General features: G+C 34.5%; 1 protein-coding gene across 8 annotated transcripts; it reads right to left on the bottom strand.

The window, feature by feature from the left end:
- Positions 1-4,266: 4,266 nt before the first annotated feature.
- On the bottom strand, positions 4,267-14,704 carry LOC110026764 (CBL-interacting protein kinase 32-like). 8 transcript variants are annotated; one of them, XM_020727868.1, is made up of 15 exons: positions 14,320-14,704; positions 13,540-13,723; positions 12,628-12,690; positions 10,811-10,882; positions 10,291-10,398; positions 10,112-10,192; positions 9,976-10,029; positions 9,198-9,323; positions 9,030-9,119; positions 5,687-5,809; positions 5,455-5,562; positions 5,268-5,381; positions 4,959-5,015; positions 4,811-4,885; positions 4,267-4,398 (listed from the first exon to the last, which is right to left on the bottom strand). In XM_020727868.1, exons 2-15 carry the CDS (start codon positions 13,708-13,710, stop codon positions 4,339-4,341), a joined length of 1,302 nt encoding a protein of 433 aa, XP_020583527.1. In that variant the 5' UTR covers positions 13,711-13,723; positions 14,320-14,704; the 3' UTR covers positions 4,267-4,338. The 8 variants fall into 8 exon arrangements, with proteins under 8 accessions (XP_020583527.1, XP_020583528.1, XP_020583526.1 ...); XM_020727869.1 differs by having other exon boundaries at positions 14,570-14,704; XM_020727867.1 differs by having other exon boundaries at positions 13,540-14,704.
- Positions 14,705-16,256: the final 1,552 nt, after the last annotated feature.

Below are 16,256 nucleotides of genomic sequence, written 5' to 3'. Positions count from 1 at the left end.
CCGAGCGTTCTGTTCGGTTGGCGAAGGCAGTGGAGTTCACGGGGAGAAGGTAAGAAATTTGGTGTGAATTTCTTGGATAACAAGACGTTATAAGACAAGTTTAGGCTGAAAACTTTTGGTTGTTATACAATAGTACAACATTTTAGTGATTTCAGTCTAGTTCTTGGAAGGGCAGCAGGTATAATTCATTGGAAGAAATCCTAGCCACGACAATGAGTTTTGTCAAATTCGACATTGAGAAATTCAATGGGAAGAACGACTTCGGCCTAGCATTGCCGACCGACATGACCGAGAAGGAGAAGATACCTACTGAAGAAAATCCTGCTAATATGTGCACCAAGGTGCTACCCGACAACTAAGTTCAGACACTGTCTGGACTTAGTAAACTTCACCAAGGGCCGAGGGCCTCCTAGGGGCTAGGTGGAGGGAATCTTTATTTCGAAGCTTCTCAATTGAGGGTCAAGGTGGAGAATTGTTATTTTGACCCTCAATTAATGAACTAAGGTAAAATGGCACTTTTGTAATGTGATACTGCTCACCTAACACATCTCACCTACCGTTCACCTACCGCTCACCTACCGCTCACCTATCTCCCACCTACCACTCTCTTGCTTCTATAAATAGAGAGGGTGTGAGACTTAGGAGAGCAAGGAGAGCATCTTGAGGCCTTGTATGAAGGTGTCGCTTGAAAGGGAGGCCATAGAAGGAAGATGATGGCTCATCTCTATGTATAAGCTGTTATCTCCATTTCTTTTGCCTTACAGAACTATTTGATTGATTCCCTTCCGTGAACGTAGATCCAGTTGGATCGAACCACGTAAACGATCTGTGTTTGCGTGTGTTCTTTTCGTCTCATTTCTATGCCAGGAAGTACACATCACACAACAATTATATAGATGGGGATGTTATCATTAGAATTCAAGTTGGTTGGTTGAAGTGGAGGAATGCATTGAGCCTAGTGTGTGATAGAAAAGTACCGCTTAGACTAAAAAGTAAATTTTATAAGATGGTGGTCATACTCGTAATGCTCTATGACGTAGAATGTTGGCCTTCAAAAGAGAAGCATAAACCAAAGTTAAGTGTTGGTGAGAAGAGAATGCTTAGGAGGAAGAGTGGCTTAACACTTACATAGACAAAATGTGAAATTATTATATCCGTGATAGGGTTTGTGTAGCTTCAGTGACTAGATTAAAGACATTCATCTTAGATTATTTTGGTCACATTAAACGTTGACCATTTGATGATCCAATTAGGAGGCTAGATGTTTTAGATTCGACTTAGGTTAAGAAAGACAATGTTAGACCTAAGAAAACTTGCACTTGTTTTATAAAAAAAAGGATTTTAATTTATTAGAATTAAATGAAAATATGACACTGAATATGACGCAATGGAGAAAAAGGAACCATGTAGCTGACCCGACTTAGTGGGATAAAAGGCTTATTATTGTTGTTGTTATTGTTTAAATCATTGCAATTTCATAAAAATTGGTTAACCCCTCTTTTAATTGAGCTTGAAGGATTACAAATTATCTTGTTGCATTTTATCCACCATCGCTATCAGAAGCTCTCTGCCTACAACATCTTCAATTCAGGTGATCAATAGATAGAAATAAAAAATGGATGGAGAAACAAGGATGACAAGATCCACAAGCTCATGTAAAAAATAGATGAGAAGCATCTATATGAAGATAAACGAGCGTCAGGTAAAGAGTATAGTATATGCTTGAATGTGTAGCATATTGATTGAAAATAAAATGAAAATTTTCAAAATGTTGGAATTTGAGCACTCACCCTGCCAGAAAAAAAAAGAGGCGTAGCTTTCTCCTCAACAAAAAGGAGCAAAATTTTCACAACTGAAATATCTAACCTAAATAAAATGAAAGATGACAATTGCCCTACAAAGAACAATGAAAAATGATGATTTGGCTTGAGAGAAAGACAGCTCAACTTTGTGCGACTTGTGTTCGAATGTATAACAGATGAATCTCATGATGTCCGTTTCGAGCGTTCACTCTACCACAAGAAAAATGTGTTACAAGATCTCTTCCATTTTAGTTAGTCATTTAGAAATTGAGCAATTAGAAATAAATGAGGCAGGAATAAGCACACCTCTAAGTAGAAGAGGTGGGTAGGGATATGAAGTGACATTGGTGTAAGAATTTATAGGGCATTGATTGAAAATAAAATGAAAAATTTCATCAATCTAAAGTTGAGTATTCATTTAGCTTGAAACAAGGGAAATTTACATATATACCACAATTCTCATGTATTTAAAAAACTGGCATCAGAAGTTTGATATTTACACTTACAATACTTTAGCATCCTAAATCTTTGCATGAAAATGCATACTTCTTTTCTAAATGATAGTGATGGTGATATTTTTAACGTGAAATTAAAAATTTTGAGTGATATGCATATAAATATGAATATAATGTGTTGAATATATCAAACGTGTGTGGTATATATATGAAAATGTCTGGAAAAAAAAAGTGTTGAAAAGAATACGAATGAAATGAATGATCGAGTTAGAGTTGGTAAATAAAATGATGTCAAAATTTGATGTGCAAAAAATCACAATCCATTTTTATAATAATAGTATAGATATGTAACATGGTGGTGAGACATGCAATGCGCTATGACACAGAATGTTGGCCTTTAAAAGAGGCATAACACAAAGTTAAGTGTTGTTGAGATGAGAATGCTTTGGTTGATGAGTTGCTCGACACTTAGAGACCAAATGCGAAATGAATAAATTCATGATAAAGTAGGTGTTGCTGCAATGGCTGACAAGATTAGAGAGTTCATCTTAGAAGAATTGGTCACATTAAACACCGACCATCTGATGATTCGGTTTGGAGAGTAGATATTTTAAATTTGACTTATGTTAAGAAAGACAGAGGTAACTCCTCTTCTTCCTCGCTGGCCGCGAACACCTTTACGCGGACACCTCTAGCCAAGAAGTATGGATCTTCCCACAGACGGTGCCAATTGTTGTGAGATATGTACTTCTTGGCATAGAAATGAGACGAAAAAGAACACAAGCAAACACAGATCGTTTACGTGGTTCGATCCAACTGGATCTACGTCCACGGGAGGGAATCAATCAAATATTTCACTAAGACAAAAGAAATGGAGAATACATAGCTTATACATAGAGATGAGCCCTCATCTTCCTTCTACGACTTCCCTCTCAAGCGACACCTTGAATTAGAGTTGGTAAATAAAATGATGTCAAAATTTGATATCCAAAAAATCACAATCCATTTCTATAATAATAGTATAGATATATAAGATGGTGGTCAGACCTGCAATGCTTATGACGTAGAATGTTGGCATAACACAAAGTTAAGCATTGCTGAGATGAGGATGCTTAGATGGATGAGTTGCTTGACACTTAGAGACAAAATGTGAAATGAATAAATTCGTGATAAAATAGGTGTTGATGTAATGGCTGACAAGATTAGAGAGTTCATCTTAGAAGATTTGGTCACATTAAACACCGACCATCTGATGATTCGGTTAGGAGAGTATATATTTTAAATTTGACTTATGTTAAGAAAGGTAGAGGTAGACCTAAAAAGACTTGGGCTTACCGGTAGGTGGCCGGTAGGTGAGAGGTAGGTGAGATGTGGTAGGTGGCGGTGCCACATTACAAAATTGCCCTTTTGCCTTAGTTTATTAATTGGGGGTCAAAATAACAGTTAATACTAAAATCAACCCATAAAAATACAATCATGTGTTTTGGACACGAAGTTCTGAAGATCAAACTTCATTCCTTCAAAAATGAATCCATCAAAAGAAGAATTGTCTAAGAATTTAATAGTCAACAAATTGATCTCTTATTTATATTTAACTCATATTCAATTCGATAATAAATAAATCAAACAAAAATAAAATTATGGCATTAAAAAGCTAGAGCTTATTCATATTGTTGTAGGTAATCATCACATCAAGTCAAACAAAGACATCAAATTGTTCAATACTTTTAACCAGAAGAAAGGTGTTTGGATAAGGGAAAAAAAAGGGGACTTTTCAATGACACCATTACTCTCCATTGTCAATCTTACAAACAAAGTTTTTAACAATTTCCATATGAGAAGAATGGATAACTGCATCTGAGGACATGTATGCTTGTAATTTCCTAATTACAAACATCATCCCCTGAGCAAGTTTTTGAAAATTTATAATTATTTAAAGCAAAAGTAAATAAATAAAATAAAATAAGATAAATAAATAAAATAAAATAAAATAATAAATAATAAAAAACAGATATGCAAGGAGAATTTTCTGAACGGTAGCAGAATGATTTCTGAACTCATAATTTGGGAGGTTGGGCTTGCTAATCCTCTTCGGACATCCAAATTACATCTTTGAGTGATGCAGACAATGTTTTATAGAACTGCACTTATTCAGCAAACAAATAACAATCAGTATGCTATTTTTTGTGGCTTTCAAGTTTAGAGTGCAAAAATTAAATTACATTTTTGACCATATAAATGCTTTGTACCGAGCGAATTGTTCGGCAGAGCTAATCTATAACTAAAATCAATTCTAATGAACTTAAATTTCTAACAGATGACTTCCCCAACATATTGAAAGTGTTATAAAGCTTTTTCTCATAAGCAACAATTTTGAAGAGCAACAACAGATGCTCTCATATTAAGCTGCCATATAAACAAAATTCAAATTTTGATGCATTTTATGCTCCAAAATCTTGTTAAAATGATTATTTTCAACATAATACCCAAAAAATGCTCATTAGGATATGTCATGTAAATGAATAATTGTTGAATCGGCAAGTCAAAATATACCTTTTGGAATTCTAGTGTATCCCCTTTATCCTTACGCACCTCAACCATATGCAAGGAAGGGGCCACTTGAAATACCTGAACATTTAGAATTCAGGTCAACAAGATTATAAATCCCATAGAAACTAAAAATGAGATTTTTTTCTAAAACCTCCGTCGAAACATTGAGATTTCCTTTCCTACCCGCTTTCACATTTCGAAGCATCATCTACAAAGCACCATAGCCATCAAATATAGCTCATATGTCACAATACATTGCTTTTTTTTAATAAGTTATTTGCATTGAATAACATAGGACTATCCGACAAACGAACTTCGCATAAAGCTTAGAAACCGAACTTTAAAATGTGAAAAACTCAAAATGTTTGAAAACATGCTTTTTCACACCAGTCCTTGTAACCTGGTTATTTGTTTCCTAAGCTTTAAGTATAACTGGTTCATAAGCAGTTTTTTAGACCACCTTATAGTTCTTCTTGTGAATGTCATATCCAAGAGGTTTTGCTGCATCTTCAATCTTTCTGACGATTTCATTGGCAGAACATGTTGAAGTAAACCTGGTTTCTCTCTTTAATGCCTGAAATAAACAAATAATAATGTTGTGTTCAGGAATGAGATTTAAGAATGAAAATTCAAGAGAAACTCTGTACCTGTTCTATGGTGAACAGGCTCTCAAGATTTAAGCCTTTTGACAAGCCAATCAACTCAAATGCATTCAGTGCTGCTGGTTGTTCTTCGTTTCCTGTCTCATGGTGATCCTGGTAAATTCATGAACATATAGCTACTATATCAGAAGAATTTCGATACAAAAAGTGATGCAAAACACAAAATAAGTCACGAAAATTAAGAAAGGCCTCGGCTTGATGCTCATATTTGACTCACTTGTGAGATCTTGAAAGCAGAATGAACTTCATTCAAATTGGTTTCATAATTTCCATCGAGAACAGAAGGTTCGTCTCCTTTTCTAAACCATTCATCTTCCAATATTTCAGAGATAGTTATCCTCTGTCATCATCCAAACAAACTTAAAGTTGATAATATATGGCGAGGCAGGGTCGAAGATGACAAAATTTTATTACCACATTGAACCTCCATTTTAAAAATTTCTAGTTATTATTATTATTATTATTTATTTTGTTTTTTTTGCATTTCTATCATCAAAACAAAAAAAAAATGATTAAATTGTATGATTAAACATACAAAACAACATAATAAATGATTGAAATTGGGTACCATATAGTTCAGTTAATCTGTGAAGATTTATTTCTAGGCTAATGGATTAATTGTTATGGTGTGGAGCTTGATTTGGAGCAGCACAATAGCAGTAGGCTGGAGACTGACCGCTTGGCGCTTTAGTGCCAAGCTACAGGCGCCTCTGCACTTAGTGAATGGGCGCCCCTGAGCCCATGCGGGTGATCTTGGGCCCAACTGTGGGAGCCCTTGTGCCTGCCTCTTGGGTTCGAGAGTTCAAGTTTTTGATTTACATTCCGAGTGACCGGCGCTGAAGCGCCAAACTTCGGTCGCTCCTGCGATGGGTGCAATTAGTTCTAATTCGATTTAAAGGGACATTTTTGAGCAACGGAAGATGTGAGTTCCAGTGAGGAACTTCCAAAGCGCAAGTTTCTTCGACATTTTCTCGGTGAAAGTGAGAAGCGTCGAAGAGGAGAAATTTGCATGTGTTTCTCTTGTCGGATTAAGAGGGAAGAATTGGAGCGAGATCTTGTAAGTTCTTTTGATTGTAGAGAGGAAATATGAGTGAGATTTCTATAAAACTTTATGATTCATAGTGGAAATTTCTTGGTAGAATGACTTCATGGTTTTTTCTCATTCCCAGGTTTTTCTACATTAAATCATTGTGAGCTTTTCTGGATTGTCTTTATTGCGCTTTTGTTCCTAATTTTATTTCGGTTTTCCCGAATCTGTGTTATCCTATTATGTGGCGTAGTTTAGTTTCAAATTTAACCTAAGCATTTTGAAAGTAAGGGGATTGTTTCATTCCCAACAACAAAGTGGTATCAAAGCGATATTCAATTCGAGCGGAAGCAATGGTCAAACAAGCAAGGTTCAAAGTGGAATGGACGAACTTCGGATTCTGAAGGAGAAAAATAGAGGATTTGTTGTATAAAAAAAGTTGCATTTGCCACTACAAGGAATCACTAAGAAATCTGAGTCTATGGCTATGGAGGAATTTGAAGTGTTGAATCGAACAACACTAGGTTTGATCTAGTTGTTGGTATCCTCATTTGTTGCGTTCAACATTGTAAATGAAAACACCACGGTGGATTTCTTGGTGACACTGACCAAGATGTATGAAAAATCTTATGCTCAAATAAAGTTTTTCTAATGAAAAGGCTACTCAACACGAAGATAGTGGAAGACAATTATGTGACAAAACATCTGAATAATTTTAACACTGTAACTAGTCAATTGTATTATGTAGGATCAAGTTTGATGAAGAGGTCAAAACACTGGTGATATTGTCTTCATTGTCGGACAGTTGGGATGGTTTGGTCACGACAGTGAATAATTCTTCAGGGAATATGAAGTTGAAATTCGATGACATCGTAGGTTTGATGTTGAATGAAGAAGTTTGCAAAAAAGCATTGAATGGTGAATTTTTATGTCTGTCTTGAATATTGATAATAGAGGAAAGATTTTGGAAATGAATACTCACAAAGGCAAATCCAAGTCCAAGAGAGGAAAGTCCAGATCAAGCAGAGGAAATAACATAGAATAATGTTGGAACATGGAAAGAAATGGCATTTCAAGAAGGACTGCAAAGCAACAAGGAAAGTCGGTGGTGGAGGACAAAAAATGAATCTCTCTATGAATGTCTCCACTAGTGAAATTTAAAACGACTACCAAATATTATCCTTAATTAGTACTGAATTTAAATAGTAGATTTAGGTGCCTCTTTTCATGTTTGCCCTAGTAAAAATGTATTTAAAAACTATACTCAGAGTGATCTAGAAAAGGTTTATCTGGAAGATAACAAGACCTGTAGTATCATAATAAAGATGGTGTTGATATCAGGTTGTCAAATGGAATAGTATGGAAGCTTACTGAAGTTAGACATATTCCAAGTCTGAAAAGAAATCTTATTTCTGTGACCACTTTCATAGGTCATTCGTGGAAGTTGACCAGGACAACATTAAAGGCACTTTTTACCTGATCAATGAAATGACTGATTTCATCGATGTTGTTGGGAACTGGGTGGATATATGTCTATGGCACCGTAGGCTTGGCCATATGAGCTAGAAAGGTATGAAGTCCTTACCTTCTAAAAATAAACTTTAGGATTTGAAATCAATTGATCTGAATTTCTGTGAAGATGACACACACCAAGTGCTGCAAAGCACGGTGACTCACACAAGACTACGTGACGTATCAGTAGTACTGGAGTTTGAGTCTGGTTATCGATCCCATAAGGAATGAGATGAATTCCAAGAAAAATTTCTAGCCTACAATTTTCAGCCTAAGCCTGAAGAGTTTAATTTGCAAGTTCAATTTTAGTTCTATTCAAAAGTTATAAAAAAATGGTCTATCCTAACAAGCAAAAAGAATATTTTATAAATCAGGGGTTAAGAATTTCCCTCCTTAATTGATCTAGTGATAGAAATGACTAAGGATTACATTCAAAAATTAGTGTCAGTCAGGAGAATAATTCTTTCTTATCCTCTTTTGGTGGTCTGAGGAAGAATAACAGTCTTACATTTAGTTCCCTAATACTATTGAACTGCTAATAAGAAAATGTCTATAAGAAAATGTCTCCTAGAAGATTGCATGAATCCAATGACAATATCCCTATTACAATGAATTCATGTTGTTAACTCTTTTGTTCCATAAAGAATCCTTCCGAATATCAATATTCACAAAAGATTTTAACAATCAACTGGCCAAGTAGAAAGTAAAATAAGTTCTAAAGTTAACAAAATTTCTCGTTGGTGCAGCTTCGTGGTTTCTTCCTGCTTTGGGTTTTTCTATAGTAAATACTTGCGTGCTTTTTTGGATTATCTTTGTCGCGCTTATATTCGTAATTTTGTTTGATTTTCTCGAATTTGTGTGATCCTATTATGTGAATTGGTTTAGTTTTTAATTGAACCTAAGTCCAATGAAATTAAGCGGATTGTTTCGTTCCCAATATTTATTTCAATCAACCTCATGGTTGCTATGAAGAGGCTACCAAGACGAAGCACAATGAGGTCGAAGTAAATAAAATACTGACCGTTTTTGGATTAGGATTAAGAATTCTCATCAATAATGTCTTAGCGCCGAAAGAAAACCAAGAAGGAAATGTGAAGTTAGCCATTGCTATCTGCATGAGCACATAAATTATGTTAGAGAAGGCACAAGAAACCGGACAATTAGGATTCCAAAAACTCTCTCTTTATACCTTCTTATACAAATTTCTTATGTTATGATCATCAAAAGGCAAGTATCCTGCAAGCAATACGAACAGGATAACCCCACATGACCAAAGGTCAGCAGGAGCTCCATCATAGCCTCTATCATTAAGAACCTTAATAAAAAGATAGGGGTAGATTATTCATGTTGCCAATTTATCTTTTAGTGAGGGACTGTTTGTGATCAACTTTACCTTTTTTTTATTTATATTTTTATTTAAGATAAAATATGTTTGGTATGCTCAGACACGTTTAGTTCTTTCTAAAATGCTTAGAACATCCAAAAATTGTTATGAATGCTTTGGAAAAAGTAAGTTGATTTATTTTAAAAAAAATTATTTGTGAAAAATACATTAAACAAATATGTTTCTTAAAAAAAAGCAAAAATTAAAAGAGAAAATTGATCTAAAAAAACTAAGGGTTTGTTTACTGGGATCAGCTTTATTTATTTAATTTTATTTAATTTATTTTTGCCTTTATTTTAAAACTCATTTGTTCAGTGCATTTTTTGCATATTTTTATTTTTTATTTCAAGAAACAAATAAGCTTATTTTTAAAAACAGTCAAAACATCTAAAAATCATCGAGTATTTCTAAAAATAACAAATTATGTTATGATATACCAAACATATATTATTTCAAGTAAAAACATTAAAAAAAAAAAAGAATAAAAATAAAATAAAAATAAAAAAAAAAATCAAAAGTGATCCCAAAGAGCCCCTAAGTTATTCAATATATAAAGTAGTAATGATCATAAAGCTATACAAACCTCTGGAGCTACATAATTTGGAGTTCCACATGCAGTGTGAAGCAAACCATCATCCTAATAATTATTTTATTTTTATGCTTTATAAAACACTATTAGCAAAAGGTATATATATGTTTCTTCCTAGTATAATAATTACCCTAACTTTCTGTGAAAGTGTACTAAAACCAAAATCAGAAAGTTTGAGGTTGCCAGATGCATCAAGAAGCAGATTGTCCAGCTGCAAAAGGTAAAAATAAAAATAAAAAAAAATAATTAATCAAACTGTTTAAAGTGGTATAAGATGTGCTAAATATCATGCACCATCAGTTAATTTACCTTTAAATCCCTGTGGTAGACCCCTCTGCTGTGGCAAAAATCAATAGCATTAATCAATTGATGAAAATATCTCCTTGCTTCAGCTTCCCCCATTCTTCCATGATCAATCTTCCATGTTCATTTATATACATTGAAATCAGAATATTTTTACATATAAAAAGAAGGGAAAATGATAACAGAAGTTGAACAGTTAAAACATAGCTAACGAATTAATATGCTGTGATGATGACATTTTTGATGTGACGTTAAGGATTTGAGTGTTATGCATCTAAATATGAATGTTAAGGTGTAAGAATTGTGTGGTAAGTATGTAAATGCCCAACGAATTAATATGCTACAAGATATCACGCAAAATTCTAACTCGGTGCACAGAGAACACAGTTGGGGGAAAACTGCGGCAATAACGCGAAATGATTTCTTGAACCAATGTTGATAGCTCAAGTTGATTACACTTGAACCCTCTGCCCGCTCGCAGCAGGCAAAATTTACAAAAACAGCAAACTTTAGATCTGCTACTCACAATGTTATTAAGCAGCTCTCCACCAGTAGCATATTCAAGAACAATGAAGATCTTTGATTTGCTGCCCATTACCTGATGTAGCGAAGCAGATTATACGATATTAAAACAAGAAAAGAAATTGGTCATAGCTACATCAGTTGAATCAAGTAATATTAAAAATTTCATAGTCTGATTCCTCACAATTTCTCTTAGTTCCAAAAAACTAAAAGGCTTGTTTGGATGATAGGAATTTGTGCGTGTTGAGATAAGAAGTGGACAAAAACCTCAAAAAATGGATGCATATTAATATACAAGCAACAACTAAACTGAATTTTGTGTGTTATTTAATTATCTAATGAACGTCTACCATCTGATGATCTGGTTGGCGGATTTTTTAGATTGGACTTATGTTAAGAAGGTTGAGTTAAACCTAGAAAGAGTTGGGTGTTATGGTATGACTCATATACCATATCGGGACAGACGCTGGATCGAACCGGAGCGGAGCGGAGCGGAAGAATCTATCCAAATTGAGAAGTTACGTGGGTTGGGGTGCGGGGGCAAAGCCCCGCGGTTTGGTACAGGGGTAATGTTGTAATTACATATTGTGCCTAGGTTTACTCCTGGGGTTATAAATAGGCCTGTTAGTAACCCCAGGAGGTATGCCTGATTTCTGTAAACCCTTTTCTGATTATTGAAAGGAACTCGCCGCTCTGCTCCCGAGGACGTAGGCATCTTTGCCGAACCTCGTTAAATCTCTGTGTTCTTCTGGATTTGTGTCGATTGCTGTTTTCTTCGCCCTAATTTTCTCAACATTGGGCATATTGTATAAAAATTGATCTTAATTTATTAGAATTAAATGAAAATATGACACTAAATATGATGCAATGGAGAAAAATGATTCATGTAGCCGACCCCATATCGTGGGATTAAGGCTTTGTTGTTGCTGTTGTTATTTTAATCTAAACAAATCCTAAAAGAAGGAAAACTGTAACATTGCAACCAAAAAAACAAGGTAGAGAAAGCATAAGTTGCAGTCGCAAGTAATTTAGTCCGTGCTTAAATTTCAAATTTAAGCACGGACTAAAGCATTAAAACTATGAATTTCTTGCTTTCTAGTATCTGTTTTCTTTATGAATCGCAATCCCCATCACAATACAAATTACATAGTGGGTATGATGATCTTGATTGGCTGAAATCAAAATTCAAGCATCATTTTCCCGTTATAATTGCTAGTAATTAAACAGATAAGACCAATGAAAGAATTGAAATTTGATAAAGCCCTTCTGATCAAAATTTAAAATTTTTTATGGAATTTCAAAAAAGTTCGAATATGAAACGCATACGCATTATTTCGATCCTTCCCAGAATGTTTTATGATCTGCCGCTTCACTTAAATTTTGTGTTGTTTGGCATTTCAGTTTGTGCCCAGTGGAAACCATTGTTGACATGTTGAAAATTTTGTTGATTGTGGGATTAAAAACCATGCCCTTTTAGATATAGTTCAACTTAAACATGCTAACTTATGAAGATGCCATAACATACTGTAGCATTTTACAACATTTATAAATAATATAATGCTAAGGGGAAATAGAAATATTACAAATAAACCCAGGTACTATCTGGTTAAGCTGATAAATAGTAGAATTCCAGATCTAAAAAGTATAATGGAGATGTACATGCTTAAATATAGTCGGAAATCAATAGTAGTTGTAAGGTTCTAAAACTAAGAAAAATTTGATATTGCATCACCAAATCTTCTTTTTACTGAGAAAGTGCAAAACTTTTTAGTAGCAGCAAAATGAAAACAATGATAACCAAATAGAATGCTCAAAAAATACCTCATGCAGCCGGATAACATTCGGGTGCTTTATTAACTTCATTGTGGCAATTTCGCGCTTAATCTGCCAAGACGAGTTACAGTTTAGTGGCGTTATTTGATATTAGAGATTATAGTTGAAATTGAAAAGAAAAAAAAAACAAAACAAATATAGTGGAAGATTGTAATGTGCATCAGCTTGTTATTGTGTAACAGTTTGCATGAAGATGCCTGCCTTAAAAAGTGATTTTTCTAATTAAGATACTTTTAATTTAAAACCTCATAACATATTTGTCAGTTCTGCCACATCACCGTTAATAAATCAAAGGGCTTTGACTCAAGCAGTATACTACTTGGTTTCTCACCTAAAGGTCCCATACCAACTATGATGAATTTCTCTAGATCCAATGTAGATTTATTTTTATAATTGGCCTTGTGTCCAACCTATATTTTTGCTAATCTTGACACAACCTAGAGAAAATATGGGAATAGATTTATATGCTCTTAGAAAAACATCATTGTCAATACAAATTTAAAGGGGATTTTAAGAAGTAAAAGTGGTACTTCTGAGGTGATATTAAAAATTTTGAGTGCTATCATGTAAATATGAAAGTTTAGGAGTTGGATACGTAAACATAAGAATTTTGCGGTATGTTTGTAAATGACCCAACTTTAAAAAGAGTGAACGTTCATTTTGCAAGCCTTTGGCTCAAACCAAGCACCAACATTCCTAAAAAATGGAAGTAAAAACTATCAAAGATAAACTAAATACAAGTTAGCCCATCAATTTTGGAATCCCACAAAATAATCCTTCTAAACAAGGGCAAAGATATACATAAAGGCAGCAAAAAAACAAGCACACACACAAACACATGAGATTGAAAGCATAGAGCAAAATTGTGTAATTAAAAAGGTTCAAAAATACGAATAAGACCTGCTCGACCAATTTATGCTTTAGAACCTTTTCTTTCGAAATTATCTTTATAGCAACTTGTTCTTCGGTTTCCAAGTTCCTCGCAAGCCTCACTTTTGCAAACCTTCCTTCTCCAATTGAATGGCCGAGCTCGTATTTACCCACTTGACGCTTCACTTTCGGCACACTCATCTTACTCTGACAACTGATTTTTACAAATCCAGGCCTCAATTGTTACAAGAAGACTTAGATATCAGCTAAAACAATGAAAGCTCAGGCAATTAAAAACAGGTTATTAGCAACAAAAGAAATAAGAAAAAAATTGACAATGTGAAGCACATTGAACCCAAGAAAGATTATAAAATGCTGAATTTATCATCATCATCCATAGTCCTATACATTAAATACCTATAGGATACCCAATTGCATGAGTATGAGTACAACGTTTATTGGAGAACATTTTAATGAGTATGGAAAACATGCACCAATAATATGATAATATTAGTAAATAAGAGGTTATATATTAGCAACTGTAAATAAAAATACATTAATGGTAGCAATGAGTTGTGACTCAAAATTTGATGTAGCTAGCAATGTTTTAATGGTGGCAATGAAGTTTCTAATGAAAAGAATCAACTGAAAAACTGTCACGAGGAAGGAAATTCAAACCCTAGTGCGTGCAAAAATAACAAAAATTTCAGATTTTTTGTATGTAATCCCACAGCACAAAGTGTATTCAAAAGATAGAAAGAATTTATAGGAAATTTTATGACATTAACGCGACGGATCTTATTCCTTCACCTCGAAATGTCATCTCAAAAATCGCAATTTTAGTAAAGACCGCATTTTTACACAAAGAAGAGGTCTTCGTCCCTTCCCAACTCTTTCAGAATGCAGAAAAGAAAAACTAAGGGCGAGCAGAAGAACGAAGAAGAAGATACAGAACAAGTTTTTGCAGAGGGAATATGATTTATGAATTAAGTAAAATAAAAATGAGATATTTGCGGAATGAATTATAAGAAATAAAGAATAGATGGGAGCCTGGTTCTACTCTTCGTTGGTTGAAAAATGGAGGGTGGTCTTCAGGGTTCAGAAGCCCACTCTCCATTGACAGCCAGCAAGCGCAGCCGTAACTCACTTGAGATACAACATTAAAAATAAAAAAAAAATAAAAAATAGAACTTTGATAAGGATCCAACTCAATCAAACAGCTAACGACAACCTGAATATATACAAAGGCCTGACTTAAAGATTATATTAAATTTCATGATGTATGCATCACATTTGAGTTTTCATATGATGATCCAACTGATATTCATTTTGAAGTGACATATGCTCCAAGTCGCTTAGTGAACATCAAAATTTTATCTACATAGTTGCTATTAATTGCTTAATAAATTATTAAATAATATCATATTTGATTTGCTATCATCAAATTAAATAATGAGAAATATTGGTATATGTATTCTTAATAAAATTTAATAAATGAATGTTGTAATGGAGCTAAGATACTAATTACGGGTTTATGCTAGTAATATATATATTTTGGAAATAGAAAAATTAAAGGTTTAGTACTCAAATTAGTATTATGTAAGTAAAAATGTTTTGAATGCTATGTATGTAGAAACCCCAAAATTAAATGTTCAAACTGTCCCATTATTCTTATATATTTTTCAGTTTATTCTTAATGCTTGATAATATCAGGGTTGCCTTATATAAAAAAGAATTACACATAATCATTAGTATTAAACATCTGCAAATAGTATGATGTAAGTAACACTCACTTAACAAATATATGCTTCAAGTTACCATTATATATATATATATATATATAGACGCGCCGTGTACTCAGATCAGGTGGTTGGGCATCTGCTTGTCAATTGTAAGTCTCTTCTGGTCTGTGGTTTGTCTGTGGTTTGATTCCCTCCGGTGGAGGGTGTGGTACTCGAATTGTTGCGCGCATGGGGGATGACCAAAACTCATATAATAGCCTCAGGCCATTTCTTTTAATACACACACACACACACACACACACACACACACACACACACACACAAACGTAAAAAAATGTGTCAGACTGAATCTCTCAGTAAAATGACCAAAAGTCTGGACAATCTCAGGCCAGAATGACCTGAAGACTGGAAGAATTGATGTCAGACGACCCAAAGCCTGGACGACCCAAAACCTGGATAGCTAGAGGCCAAGACGACCCGAAACCTAGAGGATTTGAAACTAGGAAGACTGGAATCCAAGATGACTGAAGGTTAGGACTACCCGAAGCCCAAATGACCTGAGGTTTAGATGTTCTAAGTAAAGGATGACCTGTAGCGCGGACAACTCGAGGCTATAATGACCCGAAGCCTGAATGAGCGGAGGCTAGGACGACCCGAGATCAGGATGACTTGAGGCCTGACAACACGAAGCCTGAACGGCCCGAGGCCAGGACGACCCGATACCATAACGACTTAAGGCCAGAATGACTGGATGTCTGGACAACTCGAAGCGAGGACGACTTGAAGCTTAGACGACCCAATATAGCCGAGCTGCAAGCTTATATATGTACAATAACCTACACAACCCTCATTAAAACATGATTATAAATGTAATGACTTCATATTGCGCTCCATCTTCTATATATAAAGGATCATTTCATGTAAAAGGGGCCCGTTTTTTTTTTCTTTTGGCTTTCTCCATTTCCACTTGTATCAAACATATTTGATTATATAAAAATGACCACA

Source organism: Phalaenopsis equestris, unplaced genomic scaffold (assembly GCF_001263595.1).
Source record: "Phalaenopsis equestris unplaced genomic scaffold, ASM126359v1 Scaffold000400, whole genome shotgun sequence".
NCBI lineage: Eukaryota > Viridiplantae > Streptophyta > Magnoliopsida > Asparagales > Orchidaceae > Phalaenopsis > Phalaenopsis equestris.
The sequence above is the reverse complement of the archived record's forward strand: the minus strand, read 5'-3'. Positions and strand labels throughout refer to the sequence as shown.